Source organism: Lepus europaeus, chromosome 7 (genome assembly GCF_033115175.1).
Source record: "Lepus europaeus isolate LE1 chromosome 7, mLepTim1.pri, whole genome shotgun sequence".
In the NCBI taxonomy this organism is placed as follows: Eukaryota; Metazoa; Chordata; class Mammalia; order Lagomorpha; family Leporidae; genus Lepus; species Lepus europaeus.
In genome coordinates, this window is record NC_084833.1 from 4549943 (window position 1) to 4567926 (window position 17984).

The following is a 17984-nucleotide window of genomic DNA, read 5'->3' on the forward strand; positions in this document are numbered from 1 at the left end:
CTCGCGGGGCTCCAGCTTTTGGAAACGGGACTGGCGGCGGGACAATAGCAAGGGGGGCGGTCAGCGCAGACAAAGGGCAGCAGGAAAAAAGCCATCACTCGCTCGAGGCCAGCTCTCTGGCATTTGGGAGAATGTGTCATTGCGTTTACTCAAGGGGGAGGGGGAGGCTGGAGATGGGGGGCAGAGACCCCGCACCCGGCGAGGGGCCCGGGGCAGGCACCCCAGGCCCACCGAGCGGGAAGCCCACCCCAGGCCGCGCGCTGCACCGGCCCTCGGGGCTCTGCGCGCCGACGGGTGCCCTCCCCGCCCCCTCCCCGAGGAGGCCCGGGTGGTACCGCGGCAGCCTCGCCTCACCTCACCCCCCCTCGGTGCAGTGGGAGGGAGAGGAGCCCCAGAAGCCCTCCCTTCCCTCCTCCCCCCGCCTCCCCCACCCCGGGGAGGGCCGCTACAATTTGTGGTTACAGCTTTACACGTCAGAAAAAAAAAAAAAGTTTGCAGAATGTCCCACACCGAAAAAAAAAAATCCGAAACCGAGCGAAAAAAACCTGCGAGTGGGCCTGGCGGATGGGATTATTAAAGCCTCGCCGGAGCCGCGGCTCGCCCTCCCGCTCCGCCAGCCTCTGGGAGAGGAGCCGCGCCCGGCCGGCCCGGCCCCCAGCCCCATGGACCTCCGAGCAGGTAGGAGCCAGGCGTCCGAGGCCCCGGCCCCCGCCCCCGCCGAGCAGCCGCGAGATCCGGTTCCCGTCCTCCCGCCCGCCCCCGGGGAGCCCCGCGCCGGGGCCGGGCCGGGGAGCAGGGCTCGGGCCGGGGGAGGCACAGCCGGGCGCCCTCGAGAGGGGCCGGGCGGGGACGCGGCATTCCTGGCTCCGCTCAGCGGCGCAGGAGGCGGCGGCGAGCGCGGCGGGCAGCCCGGACGGCCTGCAGACCTGGGGAGGCGGCCACCTGGAGGGGACCCGCGGACCGAGCCCCGCGCACAAGTCGGGGCGAGCGAGTCCGCGGCGCGAAGGGAGGAGGGGGCTGGGCGGGGAGGGGGCCGAGGCCGGGCCGGCGGGCGGCGAGGGGAGGCCGACACCTCGGGCCGCGCCGCGCTCCCTCCCCGGCCCGCCGGGAGGCGAAGGCGGGCGGGAGGGAAGAGGGCGGGCGAGAGGAGAGAGGAGGGCTGAGGGCAGCGCCAAGCCCGGCCACGCCGGGCCGGGCGGGCCGGGCCCCGGGACGCTGCACGCTGCGCGGCCGGAGCCCCCCGTGCTGTCCGCGGCCCGGGCGCCGGCTGCAGGTAGGGGCCAGGCAGCGGCCTCGAGCCCCCGGCCCGCCGTGGCCTGGGAGTGATTACCGCGAGGCGGGGGTTGGGGGGTGGGGGGCGGGCGCAGCCCGGCCGGACCGGCAGGAAAAAGTCCGTCACCGGCCGCGGAGCGCCGAGAGCTGCGGGGAGCGGCGGGAGCGGCCGCTCGGCCCCGCGGTCCGCGGGAAGGAGGCGGGCAGGGCAGGGAGTTGTCGCGCGGGAAAGGGCAGCGCCGGGCCGAGCCCCGGAGCCCCGCGCTGGGGACCCGCCCCCGCCCCCGCCGCCGGGAAGGGAGCGACCGGGCGGGAGCGGGCGGGGGGCGGGGCCGGGGGCGCCGGGGCCACACAGGGGGAAGGCGCCGCCGCCGCCGCCGCCGGGAGGGGTCCGGGAGCGAGAGGTCACCCCCGAGGAGGAAGGGCCGGCGAGCGGCCGCCGCTGCAGCGTTCCCCAGCCGAGCCCCACGAAAGAAACCCAAGCCCCCTGCTTCGCCAAAGTCGCCTTGTCTGCTCTCACTTTCTTTGGCTATTCCTCGCAGCCCCCCATCCCAGATGACCCGGGTCCCCCCCGCTTCGGCGTGGGAAGGGGCTGCCCGGAGAGGAGGGGGAGGCCGGTTCAGCCTTGGAGAGGGGCTGGGGCCGGGGGTGTGGGACACACCTCTCTCCAGGGCGGCTTCTCTCCCACACCCGGACCCCGAGGCGGCCCCTTGTGCACCGCCGCGGTCGGAGCTCCCGGGGACGCAGGTACCCAGGCTCCGAAGACAACAGAGGGGCTCCCCCAGCCACCCGCCCGGCCAGGGAGGAAAGGGGCAGAGATGGCAGCAGATGTCCCGCTGCCCTCCGCACACAGACCTGCTCCCCTGTCCCCTGACACTTCACATTCCTCCCGCGGTCCCACCTGCTCGGCCGCGCTCACAGCCCCTCCCACCCGCGGCGCGCACTCTAGATAACAACACCCTTCCCAACTCACCCACACACTGGCCTGGACTATCCCCTGCTCGGCTGCCCCTGCCTCTGGCTTTCAGCTGGCGGCCGGGCTCCCCCCAGCACACCCGGGCCCTCTGGCGGCACGATCCGGAACCCTTTCCCTCCAACCAAAAGCCGGCCGGCCGCGTCTGTCACGGCTTCACCAGGCAGGGGCTGGCCCGCCCTCTGCCTCTGCTTGGACCTGCGTTTCTTCTTCTGTGGTCCGGGCCGGAGAGAGGGGCAGGGAGGGGATGCGGGAGGCACGGCCGAGCCTCACATGTTTCCGCCGGGGAGGAACTTTAGCGTGCATAGTGTGGGTCGCCAGATGGGCTCAAGGCGAAGCTGGGTCTCCTGGCTTCCAGGCCATGTGTCCCGACTCACACGCCCACTTTCGGAGCCGGCGGATGGAGAGATGGGAAGGCGGGGCAGGAGGCACCCCCCCCTCCCGGCCCCAGCGACTTCCTATACTCCCAGTGCTGGGCCCCCACACCGCAGTGTGCCGGCACCCCCTGGAGCCCTCCCGTCCCCGTGACTCCCTCACAGAGCCCTCCAGCGTCCCCCAGGTGTCCGTCCGGGTCTGGCTCCCATATTTAGCTCAGCCTGCAGCCCCTGTGCGCCATCTCGAGAACCTTCCTGGCTCCCAGCTCTTAGCCCCCAGCCCCAGTCCTGGCACTCTAAGCACCCTGGACATCTGCACCGCTGAGCCCCCCGACCAGGAGCGAGGTCAGCCTTGGCGGATGTAGGCCCCGGGACCAGGGGCAGTTACGATGAGACGTGTGCAGGGGTGTGCCCGCCCATGTGGCCATGTCAGGGTGGCCCTGCGCCTGCACTGGGCTAAGACTCTGTGTGTGTGTTCACGAGGGGGGCCTCGGTTCCCAGGGCCCAGGGATCTGGATGGAATTAGGGGCTGGCCCGGGTGGGGGCCAGGATGGGGGTGGGGGGGCCTGCAGCAGGAAACGTGAGCTGCACTCATTAGCTCCTCACGTGCTCAGCTGGATTTATAAACACAAGGAGGAGACGGATGTAAACAATCAGTGGGCAGCAGCCAGAGGCAGAGCTGGGGTGGGGGCTGGGCCCTGAGCCAGGGCTGGGGGAGGCCCCCTGCCCCGCCCCGCGGCAGGGTCCACCTGGCCAGGATGGATGGATGGATGGAGACTCTAGGAAGCCCACCACGAGTCCCTTCAGGGGAGGCAGGGTCCCAGTGCTCAGATCGCAGGTGCCCCTGCTAGGCAGCCGGAGACACGGAGTGGAAGCCGTCATCCCAGAGGGCAGGGCGCTGTCCACGGACCGCCCCTCTGCCGGCTCCCCTGGGATTCCAGAACCTCCTCTCTCTCTGGCTCTCCCGGGCCAGTCGTCAAATCCTCCTGCTCTCTCCTCTGCCCCCCCCCCCCCAGCCTGCTATGACACAGTTACCTCAGAACTGAAATATTCCTGGAAACACCGGCCTCGTCTGGTTAATTTCATGAGCCGTTTTTCTGCCCAGATGACTTCGCTCGTGTTTATCCAAAGGCTTCTCCCTCTGCTGTCCTGCTGCAGGGAGCCGGTCCTCCCCAGGGACGCCCTACAGCGCCCAGCATGGGAGGGGGCAGGCAACACTGGGGGCTGGGATCCTGGCCACAGCCCCCACTGGAGGACAGACAGCCCAGCGACAGGGTGGGTGCAGAGGCGAGCCCAGCTCCCAACTCCTGCGTTAGCTGGGACCCTCCGCGGGGCCACTGACTTCGAGCAGGGCCAGACCAGATCCTGCAAGCGACCTCCAGGCCAGAAGGGCTCCTGCCGGTCTCCAAAGCCAGCCCATGGGTACCCAGAGGGGCCTAGAGGTGACTGCGGCCAGCCTGGGGCTTTGAGAGGGGAAGGGCCTGCAGTTGTAAAGAGCAAACAGTCCGTCAAGAGCTGGGGGTGGAGAAGAGAATGCGGGGTGGGGGGAGCCCTGGCTGCAGATGGGGACAGGGCGGAGAGGAGCCCCCCCAGCAGAGTGCCTGCCCTGTTGCGTGCACCCCTGAAGAGCAGGGTCCCTGTGACCGATGCCACCACTGCTCTCAGGCTGCGTCCGCACCTGAGAATCCGGACTGGCCGGCTGGACCACTGCAGAGGTCCCCACTGTGCCCTGTGCTCCGCGAGACATTTCCGACCACTGCAGTCCTGAGCCCTCGCCGGCTCCTCACCCTGAGCCGCCCCTCAACTTCCGCAGCGTTAGTTCTCATCCTCGCACAGTCAGGTCGGTACACCCGCCATCAAAGCGTAACCTATAAACTGGAGGGAGGCAGGCACTCGTGGCCTGACACCTATCCAAGCTTCACACCGACTAGCCCTGCTCTCAGTGACGCGCCAGGCAGAGCCCCACCTGACGTCACATCAACAAACTCGCGAGCCCTGGCCCCGGCTCACCCTCCGCCTGCGCAGACCTAACCACATCCCCCTGCTGGACTCAAACCTCAACCACACTCAACCAACCAAATCCCAAGTCTAAACTAATCTGAAACTTTAAAAGTAACCCAGTCCTTAGACCTAACCTAGCCAAGTGCCAATTATATCCCTACTCTAACCAACCTGACCCAAATATCGGTGGAATCCCCACTTTGGACCTCACCTAAAGGCTCAAAAATAATGTTTCCCAACTGTCCATGTCCCTCCCCACAAGGCTCTGGCCCCCAGGAACGTCCAACTGCAGGTGCGTCTCTCCCCTTCCTGCCCCCGTGTGCACCCCCAGCTGCACACTGATCGGAAGCCCTCATGGAAGTTTTTCTCCATCTAGTACCCAACAGAGCCCAACACTGCCACCCTGAGTATGACTGTTAAACCTCCAACCTCACCACACCCAGAACAAACCCACCACTGCCGCCTCCAGCGGCCAGCCCCCGTCCTGGTCACCCTGCCCCTTGCCTCTCTCCAGCACCCCCTGCCCAGGGCTGCGTACTGGTGGCATGCCAGCTCTGATGTGGGCCTATTCCCACCCCCTGGCAGCCCTTAAGCTGCAGTGGGACTGGGCGGGGGGCGGGGGGAGCTGCGAGAGAGGGCTGGTGCACGCCTGGAACCCGCGCGTACTGACTGACGGCCCCAGGGCCTGGCCTGCCTGCTGCTCTGTGTACACACGCATACATGTTGGCAGACATACAGTGACACACATGCCAAACACGCTCTCAGTGGACACAGACACACTTCTCCATTATCTACTGATAGACGCACACCGGTGCCAAATCCTGTCCTCCAACACAGACATGCCCACACACACACGTTCATGTCCCCCTCTTTCTGGCCAGGAGCGCGTCCCCCCTCTGCCGCCCATCTGGTGCTCACCCTTACCGCCCCCCCCCAGCCCAAGGTGGGGACAGACACCCGAGGGGCTGCCAGCTACCTCCCCCTCCAGCCCGGGCCCGCCCTCACGCATCTCGCCTGTCCTGTCCACAGGGGACTCGTGGGGGATGTTAGCTTGCCTGTGCACCGTGCTCTGGCACCTCCCTGCAGTGCCAGCTCTCAATCGCACAGGGGACCCGGGGCCTGGCCCCTCCATCCAGAAAACCTATGACCTCACCCGCTACCTGGAGCACCAACTCCGCAGCTTGGCTGGGACCTACGTGAGTATCCTGCCTTGGGAGTCAGGGTGTTGGGCAGAGTGAGCAGAGGTGTGGCGGGAAGAGAGAGGATGGTGGAGGGGTCCCAGCGATGGACAGGGTGATGAGGAGGGGCCCTCGAGCTCCACGCAGTCTCCCTGTCTGGCCTGTCTCCTGCCCTTCCCATCTCTGGCCCCAGGACTAGGCATGTGGGCAGGACTCGCACCCGCCTTGGCCCACTGCCCCACTGGCTGCCAGCCCGGACGCCCGCCTCCCCCTGGGGGCCGGGGAAGTCTCGTCTGTTTACACCGTGTTGTGGTGTCTCTTGCTGGGGCGGGGCTGGGTGGGGATGGAGGGGCCCCACCTCCCATGTCTGTGTTCCAGCTCGCCTCTGCCCCCAGACCTGGGGCCCTGCTGCTTGGACCCATGGGCCTCCCTGTCTGCCTCTCCCATCTGAACTGGGCCTCCTGAGGGGGTCGGGGGAGGGGGCGCAGGGTGCAGAGGGAGGCTTGGGGGCAGGCCAGAGGTGCTCAGGGAGCCCAGGAGGGAAAGAGGGAGGGTCGGAGGAGCAGAGGACCATGGGGAACGGGCCCCTCTTCCCGTGTTCCTCTCACATCCCAGCCCCTACTCTGGAGCCAGGGAAGGAAAAGGGAGGAGGTGGCGGGGGAGCTGGCTCCAGCCCCAGGATACACCGAGGAAATTAGCTTGTCTCTGTGCTGTCAGCGTGTGAACCTCCCCCTGGGCCCTGGCCTCTCCCAGGCCGCAGACACATCTCCCGCATCCCTCTCCCTGGGCCCCGGCGGCGCCCCCAAGGGCGGGCAAGGCCTTGGCCCTGGCCCTGTCCTACACTGTCTCCCACCCCTCCCGCGGCTGCCTCAGTTCTTCCTCCTGCAGCCCTGCATCCGTCAGCTGAAACCTTTGGGGTGCCAGTGAGGACCCTCATCCCAGCCGCCCCTGATGCCCTGGGCCCTCGGCCCTCCGCCCGCTTTTCTCTCCCTGGTTCCTCCGCGGGGAAAACCTTTGCTTTGCTCCCTCTGCTACCCCCTCGAGTTCCTGACCCGTCTCTCCGGGCTTCCCCTGCCAAATTTCTTGAAGGAGCAGTCTACACCCTGTGCCTCTGCTTCCTCTCCACCCACGCACCGCTTAACCCCCTGCAATCTGGCTCCCAGGCCACAGCGCGGTTCCCTCCCAGGTCGTCAGGCACCTCCTTCCTGCCGGACCCCCGGCCCTTCTGAAGCGCGGTCTCTGTTTTGTCTGTTTTGCAGCCGCACTGCTGAGCAAGGCTGCCCCTCCATCTGCTCTTCCTTGGCCTCTGCCCTCTCCTGGGCCACCTTCTACCTCTCCAGCCTCGCCTCCTGGCTCCCTGGGGCTCCTCTTCCTCTCTGCCCCGCCCGCCCGCCGCCATGGGCACTCTCCCAAGGCTGCCCACCCAGCCGGTGAGCCTGCGTGAGCAAGTGCGCTGTCCTGTGTGGGTTCTCTTTCTACACCTCTCCATAGGACAGCTCAGCACTCCCACGGCTTCAACTGTCGCCTCTCTGCACACGGCATCCGGGTGGAGAAGCCAGGGCAGGCCCGGGAGGCGACAGGGCCAGTGTCAGGGGCCGGGTACCCCTTGGCGGCCAGCCGGCTGCCCTGCCCTCGTCCTTCCCCATCGCCCTCTCCTTTTCACAGCTGAACTACCTGGGCCCCCCCTTCAACGAGCCTGACTTCAACCCACCGCGGCTGGGGGCAGAGACCCTGCCCAGGGCCACGGTCAACCTGGAAGTGTGGCGAAGCCTCAATGACAAACTGCGGCTGACCCAGAACTACGAGGCCTACAGCCACCTCCTGTGTTACCTGCGGGGCCTCAACCGCCAGGCTGCCACGGCCGAGCTGCGGCGCAGCCTCGCCCACTTCTGCACCAGCCTCCAGGGTTTGCTGGGCAGCATTGCAGGTGTCATGGCGGCCCTGGGCTACCCACTGCCCCAGCCCCTGCCCGGGACTGAGCCCGCCTGGGCCCCTGGCCCTGCCCACAGCGACTTCCTCCAGAAGATGGACGACTTCTGGCTGCTGAAGGAGCTGCAGACCTGGCTGTGGCGTTCAGCCAAGGACTTTAACCGGCTCAAGAAGAAGGTGCAGCCCCCGGCGGCTGCAGTCACCCTGCACCTGGAGGCCCACGGCTTCTGATCTCTGACCTTAACCACCTCCCCTCCCCCTTCCAAGCCCGCTCCCCTCTGGAGGGAGAGGTCTGTGAGCCCACAGACCGACACGTGAGCCTCTGGCCCTCCTCTGGACTAGGGTGGGGGTGTCATGCAATAAGCCCTGTCCCCTCCCCATTTCCCAGAGTCCTACGGGTCTGGGGAAGAGGTGCAATAGGCCTGTTTCCACAGGAAGTGATGCTCCAGGGAGTCCAGAGGGGTCAGGTTGGTGCCACAGTTCTCGCGGTCTCCCGCCTCCTGCCCAGCACTTGCCAGTAGCGAGCAGGCCCCTCACGCAGCTCTTCTAGATGCTGTCTGATGGCAGGGCGGGGGCCGCCCCAGCGTGTGCCTTCCTGGGGTGGAGCCCCCCAATAGTGACCCCTCCCGATTAGGAGACAAGCATGGCCACGAGTCGAACAAGAAGAGATGGGATTCAAAGTGGAAGGGGCAGGGGCTGCTCTGGAGGTGGCCTGGCGGCCAGAAGAGGTGGGGCTGATGGCCAGAGGACGGATCAGACCCTGCAGTCCCCAGCATCACGGTGCCTCCCCCGCGCCCTCTCCCAGGCTATCTGTGGCTTGCCCGGGCTGGGGAGGGCGGCCACGGCCATGGCCACAGGCTTTCCTGAAAGTTTACATTGCGGTAGCATTTCGGGGTGTGGGGTGGAAGCTCCCCCAGGCCCTTCCCCCAGCCCCACCCACTCATGACTCTTAAGTTTGTTGTATTAATATTTATTTATTTGGAGATGTTATTTATTAGATGATATTTATTGCAGAATTTCTATTCTTGTATTAACAAATAAAATGCTTGCCTCAGAACCCGGTCTCGCTCCCAGTGCTGGTCATGGCCTCTCCTGGTCCTTGTCTGCCCAGCCCCAGCCTGCCCTGGTCGAGGGGGGTGCACAGGGCTTGGGCAAGACTCTCCTGTACGACAGCCAGCACACCTCAGGCCGGTCCCGTCCTGCTCCTGTCCCCAAGCCCGGGACCCTCAGTCCTCCCAGTGGCCTCCTCCCGCCCTGGCTCAGGCTTCCTCGCCCCGAGATGGCTTTGCTGCTCTTCGGTTGTCTTCCTGCCTTGGCTTTCTCCCTCCACGTGGTGAGCAAAGCTGTTCATCAGGGGCCGGCACTGTGGCACTGCGGGGAAAGCCACCGCCTGCAGTGCTACATCCCACATGGACGCTGACTCGAGTCCCGGCTGTTCCACTTCCCATCCAGCTCCCTGCTAACGCGCCTAGGTGAGCAGCGGAGGATGGCCCAAGTCCTGGGCCCCTGCACTGCACAGGAGACCCGGAGGAAGCTCCTGGCTCCTGGCGTCGGCCCAGCCCTGCCCTGGCCGCTGTGGCCATTTGGGGAATGAATCAGCAGATGGAAGATCTCTCTCCCTCCTCCGCTCTCTCTCTCTCTGCCTTTCAAATTAATTAATTAATTTTAAGAATATTGTAAGAAAAGCTGATGGCCAGGCCCTCTGGGGCTCTCCCCAAGTAGTCAGCCCTTAGGCGTTCAGTCCCCAGCTTCTCTGGGGCCCCAAGGTTTCACCTCAGACCCCTCCTTTCCCCGGGAGGGCGACAGACTGTGGCCGAGCCACCATCGTGAACCGAGGCTCTGCCCCTGTCTGTCTAACAGACAAGCATATCCAGTGGGGAGAATTCATGCTGGACTGCCGGGGGTGGGTTCGGTGCAACACGGGGTGACCTAAGCCTCAGGCCCAGTTTCAGAACCTGGCTGAGTGAATTTACACAAATTCAGGCTTCGGTCTCCCATCCCCCAGCCTGGACAAGGATGATGGTGAGAGCCTGGATGAGCTTGCTGGGAGGGGTAAGTTGCAGGAGCTCCAGATGACGGGGCTGGCTTGGGGTGAAGACCCGCTAGTTGTGGGACACGGGGTACACAGGTTTTTTGTTTTTTGTTTTTTTTTTTAAAGACATTCAGTTATTTGAAAGGCAGAGTGATGCACGCACACAGAGAGATCTTCCATCTACTGGCTCACTGCCCAAATGCCTGCAGTAACCAGGGCTGGCCAGGCTGGAGCCAGGAGCCAGGACTCCACCCTGGTCTCTCACATGAGTGCAGGGGCCCAAGCACTTGAGCCATCCTCCACTGCTTTCCTAGGCGCATTAGCAGGAAGCTGGATCAGAAGTGGAGCAGCCGGGACTCGAACCGGCATTCAGATATGGTCTGGTGGCGTCACAAGCAGTGGCTTGACTTGCTGCACCACAGCACTTGACCCGACACACAGCTTTTGCAAGGGCTCCTGGACACAAGGCCTCAGCCAGGAAGCAACAGAGAGCAGTAATGTCGATTGGTTGCCAAGCAACCTGCCTGTCACAGGGCTCAGGAGGGTAGGAACGTCCAGAGAAGTTTAAGACCTAACCTGGGGGCCAGCGCTGTGGCATAGCGGGTAAAGCCATCACCTGCAATGCCAGCATCCCATGTGGGCACCGGTTCAAGTCCTGGCTGCTCCACTTCCGATCCAGCTCTCTGCTGTGGCATGGGAAAGCAGCAGAAGATGGCCCAAGGACCCGCGTGGGAGACCCGGAGGAAGCTCCTGGCTCCTGGCTTCGGATCAGCACAGCTCCAGCTGTTGTGGCCAATTGGGGAGTGAACCAGCAATCTCTCTCTCTCTCTCTCCCTCTCCCTCTCCTTCTCTCTCTGTGTAACTCTGATTTTCAAATAAACAAATAAATCTTTAAAAAAAAAAAAAAAGCAAAACCTAACCTGGCTCCTGCCCTCCTGGAGCCTGCAACCCTACTGAGAGGAAAAACCCTCTTTCCTGAAACCCTAAGGGACAAAAGCACACACCGCGATGTAGACAAGGAGGAGCTCCAGGCAAGGAGGAGCTACTGGATTTGGGGGTGCAGCCTGGCCAATCCAGGCTCTTCAGGTCACAGCAGAGGACGTGGGCCGCCTCGGTGAACGGGCAATGGGAGCAGCAGCCTGCGAGAGGCCAAGCGCTGAGCGCGGGCTGTCAGGACGGAGCCCAGGAAGCCGTGTCCTGTCGTCCTCTCTAGCCCAGCGCCCGGGAAGGCACTCTGGGAGAGGGAACGGACGCCCTTCCCCCAAACGCCAGAATACAGGGCAGAGCTGTAAGAAGCGCAGACAGACAGACCCAGGCAAAATACTGTGCAACCAAGGACGCGCGACATCGCTGGGTTTGGGGTAAGGCCCTCAGGCTGTAAGCCTGCGGGGGAGGAGACGGCCCCTGCTGCCGTCTGGATGGCCAGTGCCCACCGGTGCCCAGCACACGGCGCATGCTCCATGCTGCCGACCGATGCCCTTCGCGGAGCCGGGCGGGATCGGACGCACGGAGGTGGGGCGGGGTACGGTGAGTTAGCCGGTCTGCCTCCTCTTCAAGCCGGTGACGACCTGAGGGCAGCCCCAGGATTTCTTCACCTTGCACCCCCACAGCATCTCCGCACAACGCCTGGCGCTGTGAAGCACTCTGCTCTGGTGCCAATTCCAGACTGCCGAGACAGTCCTCTGGTGGCAGAATTGGGAGGAAGCCGAGCGGCAACCCCAGGTGCCCCGGGGGACGGAGAGGAACGTAGGGAGGAACCCACGGCTCTGGCAGTTAGGGAGCCAAGGGGGACCCCTGAAAGAGCAGGTGGGAGGCAGACACCAGGTGGGGAGGTGGCAGGCGTGGCGGGAAGAAAGGCACCGGGGTGAACACACGCCCTCCGAGCTGGCGGGGGAGGCACCAAGGGAGGTGGTTCGCTTTGTGCTCGGGACTTGGAGACCAGCACAGGAGAACCTCAGGGAACGAGGTGATGTCAGCAGCCACATGCTTGGGGGGCCAGAGGTGGACACAGCCAAGAGAGGGCACTCCCCAGGCACAGGCTGGAAGGGCAGGGATGGGGGGTAGGGCGCTGCTGAGGGGATGCACAGGGCTCCCCACAGCGCGCGTGAACCCCCTCACGGCTCAGGGTGCAGACAGGAGAGCCCATGGAGCTCCCTCAGTGGCCCCTCTGGGTTTTGGCCCTGTGTGCCATGGGACAGGTAGCTCCCGGAGGTCGCCCGTGTGCTCTGTGAGTGTCCTTGGCGCCCCGTCCACGGCTGTGCAGCTGGGGTGACCCGGGGTCCCTGCTGTCAAGGCGCCACTTACCGGGGCCAACCTAAGAACCCAGAAGACCTAGGGTTTGGAAGGGACAGCAGGGACATCACCTCTGCCAGTCCTCACGTCCCCAGGGACGAGGGAGCGGAGGGCCTGCTCCCTGTCATGCCAGACAACACGCGTGGGACAGAGATCTTGACGTCACCCTGGGTGCTCGGAACCACGCCCAAGTTTGAGAGCAGCGGCCCAAGATGGAGGCAGCCGCTTCCGGGAGGCGTGCGTGGGTACAGAGGAGGCTCTGATGAGAGAAGGCGGCATCGGACGTCCAGGGCAAGGGTCCCCCGGGTCTGCGGGGAGACTCACTGCAGCCTCGCCCACGGCCACCTCGTGGGGAGGCACCGCGGGGAGGGGCGCGCTGTTCCCCCAGCCTAGAGGGCAAGGGCCATGATTCAGGCCTGGCTGGGTGCTCCGAAGGGCAGCTCCCTGGAGGCTCCCCCTTCCCCTCTGGAGCCACAACTGTCCCTGCCTTTGTCCCTTCCATTCTCGAAGTCCCTGACTCAGCCTGGTCCCCAAATTTCCCAGCAGGGGACAAAGCCCTTGTCAGGGGTGTGCCAGGGGCCGAAGAGAATAAGAGAGCTTTGAGCCCAACGTCCAGTCCTTTCCCCAGTGTCACCCTTCAGGGTCACCCAGACTCTAGTTCAGAGGTCACGGCGAGGCCCCTCCCCAACTTGCCCCATCTCCTGGCTCATGGGGAGGGTGGGACCGTTAACTAGGACCTTCCTCCCAGTCCTCCCAGCTGGACAAAGTCTGACACCTGGTGGCCAAGGTGAGGAATGGCCGAAGGGCTCAGAACTTCTCTGGAGCCAGCTTGGCCCAGGAGGAGGGGAGGTGACCCGAGGAGGTGGGGGGACAGGGCAGAAGATAAATCAGATGGGCGGAGCCCCTTCCTCCTCTAGGCTCCTTCCCCTTAAGCCTGCTAAGCCAAGAACTTGGACCAAGGGGAGGAGGGGTGTTCGGGAGGGTAGAGGGCTGGGAGGAACGGGCCCCCAGGCCGCGGCATATCTCCTGTGCCGGCCCCCCTTCCAGCTCAGGGTGGGTGGCAGGGCCCAAGGGCCAGAGGAAGGAAGGTGCTGGGGAGGAAGGAGAGTTGGAAGCAGCCCACAGCCTGCCAGGCTCCAGGCGGCTGCTCCCCTCCCTCCATCTGGCTTCCCTCACAAGCGCCATTGTGCGCTGCCTGCACCGTGCTGAGCCACCCCCTTGGAGCCCTCAGCGGTGGGCCTCAGCCCTCAGGAGAGTGCTGGGCTCCTGCTCCAGTTCTTTTCTCTGCTGGGCTTCCCAGAACTTTGGTCCTGCCCCTGAAGCAAAGGCCTTGGATGCTCCCGGGCCAAGGTTCAAAGGTCACTCTGCAAGTCCCGTCACCACCAGCATCTTGGTGTCAAGACCGGCACAAGGAAGCCATGTCCCAACTCAGACCTGTGGCCTGGCCCTCCGGCCCAAAGCCAGAGCCTTCACAGGCTCCAGGATGACAATGGCGGGGTAGGGAGGAGCTCCAGGCATGGACGTGGTAGGAGGCCGACGGCGCCAGGGCGGAGAGAGGGCCTGAGGCTGCAGTGGCCCTTAGCGGTCCGGACACGGAGTAGAAGGAGACCAGCGGGACGAGAATGGGCCCAACCCCCGGGGTGCCAATGCCACCCTGGGGCGCGGTCCCACTGTTCGCTGAGCAGGAGAGGAGGGAAGGCCTTCGGGGGAGGGGGCTCCCTCAGCTCCAGCAGATGCCGGCACTCAACCTGACCACTCGGATGCTCTTCCTGGAGCTGAGGGGCACAGAAGTCCCTGGGCGACATCTTCCTGACTGGGTGGGCGAGGCTGGCAAGGCCGGAGCCGGGCGGAGCTGGGGGCGACTGGCAGGCACGGTGCCGACAGCGCCCACAGAGCAGGTCAGGGTGCCTGAGGCTGCCAGAGCAGAGAGACGAGGCCCAGGCACAGCAGGAGCCGCTGTGGCCTCCCAGCGGCACACCCCATTTCACGCTCCCTGGGCGGTGGCAGGGCCCCACGGCTATCAGCTTTCAGGGGTGGGAGGGACCAGGAATGAGGAGGGGTCTGCCCCACCCATGACTCCCACTCCTTCAGGCCTTTGTGGGCTTGGGAGGTGGACACCACACGTCTCTGAGAACAGCCCAGGAGCTCCTTGTCGAGGCCCCAGGGCCTGGGCGCCACCTCTCCAGGGAATGCCCAGTGCCCCACTGGACTCCGCTCCAGGGCCCCCTGTTGCCCTCCCCGGATGTGCCCAGGAGGGAGGTGGGCAGTGAGAGCGGGACACAGGGCAGGGCCCCCAGCCTGCACTGCTTCCCCTCTGAGGAAGATGAAGGGAGAGCCGTGCAGGAGGAGGCCCCGGAAGACAGGCCCGTCCTCCGCCTCCCCTCTGGCGAGCTCTCTCCTCCTGGGTTTCTGTGTGTACCGGGGCCCAGCCTGCTTCCTGACCCAGAGCACCGGGCCCGGCGCACTGGGAAAGAGGCCAGCAGAGGCCCCCAGCAGGCGCCAACCCTCACACCCCTGGAGAGAAGGACCGGATGGGCGCCCCGGCTCGAGGGTGATCCGGGCCGGGCTGTCCCTGTGCTGGTTCCCAGCCTCCCACTGGCCAGCACTTTCGCCTGCTGCCAGGAAGTTGGTGAGGGGGAGGCAGGAGTAGGGGTGAGTCAGCTGTGACAGGAGCCCAGGGGACAAAGGTCACGGGTGGAGGATTGAGAGCCACTGTGTACCAGAGCCTACCTCCTCCAGGAGGCCTCCTGACGCTAACTGCGCTGTGGACCCACCCCACGCCTGTCCTCTGTCTTCCAACTGCACCCCCTCTGCCCTGGGGACCCTGGGGCGCAGGGAGGGGCTGTGGTCCAACAGGGGCCCCGCAATGCCAGGCTATCGGCAGGGATAATAATTTATCCATACTGCCTACTTTCAAAACCCTTGCCATCTGCTTTAACGGAGTTGGTCTGTGGGAAATGTTAGCGCGGTGCTTGGCACCCGGTCCCTGCAACACAGCGCACGCTGTACTGTGAGCGTTTTCTGCTCCCAGGCACGATACTGCAAGACGGGGCAGGTCTGGCTGGGAAGAACTGGGGATCCAGAGGCCCCGTGAGAGACCCCTGCTCTGGCCTCAGGCTACACAGGGGACCTTCCTGACCAGTAGGGTGAGCAGAGGCAGGCTTCGGACCCCAGGAGAGCCGACAGGGCCACGCGCGGCCTCCACCAGCAGTGTGGGCAGTGCCTGGGCACAGGCTGTGAGAAAGGAGCTGGCTCCTGGGGCGGGTGGGGGCGGGGGGAGCAGGGCAGGGGGCTGGATTAGCCCAAACTCTCTTCGGACCTCCAGACCTGCCCCCACAACGCTCGGGTCCAAGGCCCCGGAGAGGAAGGTTCCAGATGGGCTCTGGGGAGTTACAAACCCGACACGGGGATTAGTGAGGCTGAAAAGAACATTTGCCTAGGAAGGGAAAACGGGAAGTGAGAGGCCCAGGATAACGCTCCGTGCGTCCCCGGGGACCCACGGCAGACCAATGGGGGGCAGGAGGAGGTGGTGAAGTCTGGGGCATCTTGACAGGTCCCCACCCCTCCCGAACCCCTCCTCCCCCAGAGCACAGCTGCAGCAGCTGCCCCGCCCCTCGCCCTGCGCCGCGCGCCATTGGCTGGGGCCAGGGCCCCGCCCCACAGCGGCGGCCTGCCATTGGCTAGGTCTGCTATTTGCGTGTTTGTGGGGGCGGGGGACAGGCGTCACCCCCTGGAACCAGGCGACTTCCTCTCGGGCTTGTCTGGGTCATCTCGTCTGCCCGTCGCTGGCCCCATCTCGCTCTCTGGCCACGACTCGCGCGCGCTCTCCCCTAGCAGCTGTCTCTCTCGCGCCCGCTGGCCTGTCTCTTCGTCCCCGCGGTCACCTTCTCCGCCTGCCTGGGTGGCCACCATGGGCCGGAAGCAGCTCATCACTGACTCCTACCCTGTTGTGAAGCGGGGGGAGGGGCCTGCCGGGCACGGCAAGGGGGAGCTGGCACGAGAGCTAGGTCTCTGAAGCGCGGGGGAGGTCGGAGGAGTGGACAGCAGGGGCCGGCGAGGACGGGGGCGGGGGCAGATGGAAGGGGAAGCGTGGCGCGTCCTCTCCTTCCGGCTGACACAGGGCTGGCTGCCGGGGCAGAGGCAGAGAGCCGCTGAGCGGGGCTGCGGGCAGCCGCCTGAGGAGCAGTGTCATTGCAGGGGAGGAGCCCCGGCCCCCCGGCGGGGAGGACGCCGTGCTGGAGCTGCTGCGGCAGTTTGACCTGGCCTGGCAGTACGGGCCCTGCACAGGTGAGCGCCTGCCCTGTCTCCCGCCTGCCTCGCCTGCCTCTCGGCGCCGCGTCCTGAGACCCAAGGGCCGGGGGCCTGGCGTGCCGGACTCCTGCTGTGCCCCCTGAGGCCCGGGTCCCCTGCCTGCCCCTCAGGGATCACCCGTCTGCAGCGCTGGCACCGGGCAGAGCAGATGGGCTTGGAGCCGCCACCAGAGGTGCTCCAGCTGCTGAAGGCCCACCCTGGAGACCCCCGCTTCCAGTACAGGTCAGAGACAGGCTCAGGGCTTTGGGGTACCACCGCCCTGACGGGGAGGCTGCCCTGACCAAGGGGGCATGGATGCGGGTTTGGGGGGTTATGGTTTAATAATTCTCTCTCTGAGCTACTGGGGGAAGGGGTGACCCCAGCCCCACGGTTCTGTCTGCAGTACTGAGGGTCTGCCCGCCTCAGACCGAGGGGCCTCACTGACTGTCTCTCTCTCTGGCGAATCCCCCGTCTACACAGCCTCTGGCACTTCTACCCACTCTGAGGAATCAGCTGAGCCCTGCTGCCGGCCGCCCGAGAACCTCAGGACAGAGCCATCGCCACCTGCACCTGCTGCTGCGCAGCTCGGCTCCACTGTGGAGGAGCGCTTGGAGGGCCGCGTGTGCGGGCGCCTGCAGCTCGGGTCCAGCCCACCCCCAGGGCGAGCTCCTGGAGAAAGTGCTGTCCGCGAGGACGAGGACCTGGCTACGGCCCTTCCAATGCCTTCCTCAACCAGGCAGACCTGTGGGCAGAGCCGGACGCAGGCTGGCAACCTCAGAGGCCGGAGTGCACACCCCACCTCAGGCTGGGGAGTGGAGGGCAGGACTGGCTGGGTTCTCAGGGCAAGGGGTTCACTCACTTATCAATAAAGAATCCTGACCTCCATTCCTTTCACGTGGCCCGGTCTTGGCTGGCAGTCCCCAGCAAGCCCGGAGGTGGAAGACAGCCAGCAGCAGGCCTCACCTTTCCTCCGGCTTGAGAGGGAGGGGAGACACCCAGACAGAACCACGGAGCCGCGCGCTCTGCGCTCTCTAGCGCCCTCTGGTGGTGCACAAGAGCTACTCTAGTCATCACCTGGGACCAGCCAGGGAAAACTTGCCTGCGCTACTGCCACCCAGCCTGCCCCATGTTGCCAGAGGAGGGTCCGGGGGTCAGGGACCTACGCGTTCCCACCAAGCACCTCTGCTTCCCTCACCTGGGGCGACCAGGAGCCACAGCAAGGCTGGGAGGTCTTAACTTGCAGGACCTGCTCAGACATGGCCACCTGGGGCTCTGGAGGGGAAGTGACAGTGCTGGGGGACAGAGGGAGCTGGCTGGGGACAGAGATAACGTGGAGGAGACCCGGGTCAGGGTGTGACGTGGAGAGGGCAGTACTCCCTTCTCTGGCAGTCTAGTCCCAGCCCCGCAGGGACTCCTAGACACAGGCCTGGACAGTGCCTCCGGGGGCTTAGCACCGTCTTCCTGAGCACTGCCCGCATCGCAGGTACTTCAAGCACACAGCGTTCAGAGAGGTCAAGTGAAGATCCCCAAAGCACACAGCAGGCAGGTGGCCGAGCAGGCCATGACCTTGCCCCGTGCTGGGCACCAAAGGTCTTGGGTGTTTATGAACAGTGAGGAGGTGGACAAGGCGGAGCGCAGAGGCG

The 17984-nt window shown here is 65.4% G+C and overlaps 3 protein-coding genes across 9 annotated transcripts in view; 2 read left to right on the top strand and 1 right to left on the bottom strand.

Moving 5' to 3' along the window:
- The window catches only part of RAD9A (RAD9 checkpoint clamp component A), a 60773-nt gene that overhangs the window by 14701 nt on the left and 28088 nt on the right, over positions 1-17984 (bottom strand). The window contains exon 1 of one of the 4 annotated variants that reach the window (XM_062195747.1): positions 2246-2390. The exons of 2 other annotated variants lie outside the window; for them this stretch is intronic. The gene's annotated coding sequence lies outside the window, so the exon portion shown is untranslated. Of the gene's footprint in view, positions 1-2245; positions 2391-17984 lie in introns of those variants that run through there. One more of the 4 variants, XM_062195744.1, reaches the window with a different exon arrangement.
- Positions 483-8783, top strand: CLCF1 (cardiotrophin like cytokine factor 1). 4 transcript variants are annotated; one of them, XM_062195739.1, is made up of 4 exons: positions 3946-4061; positions 4285-4459; positions 5650-5816; positions 7464-8783. In XM_062195739.1, the coding sequence occupies exons 1-4, from the start codon at positions 4038-4040 to the stop codon at positions 7956-7958; spliced, it is 861 nt and encodes a 286-aa protein (XP_062051723.1). In that variant the 5' UTR covers positions 3946-4037; the 3' UTR covers positions 7959-8783. The 4 variants fall into 4 exon arrangements, with proteins under 4 accessions (XP_062051724.1, XP_062051721.1, XP_062051723.1 ...); XM_062195740.1 differs by lacking the exons at positions 3946-4061; positions 4285-4459 and adding an exon at positions 483-678; XM_062195737.1 differs by lacking the exon at positions 4285-4459 and having other exon boundaries at positions 2347-4061.
- On the top strand, positions 15769-17226 carry POLD4 (DNA polymerase delta 4, accessory subunit). Its single transcript, XM_062195749.1, has 4 exons — positions 15769-16058; positions 16249-16338; positions 16473-16584; positions 16822-17226. Exons 1-4 carry the CDS (start codon positions 15962-15964, stop codon positions 16844-16846), a joined length of 324 nt encoding a protein of 107 aa, XP_062051733.1. The 5' UTR covers positions 15769-15961; the 3' UTR covers positions 16847-17226.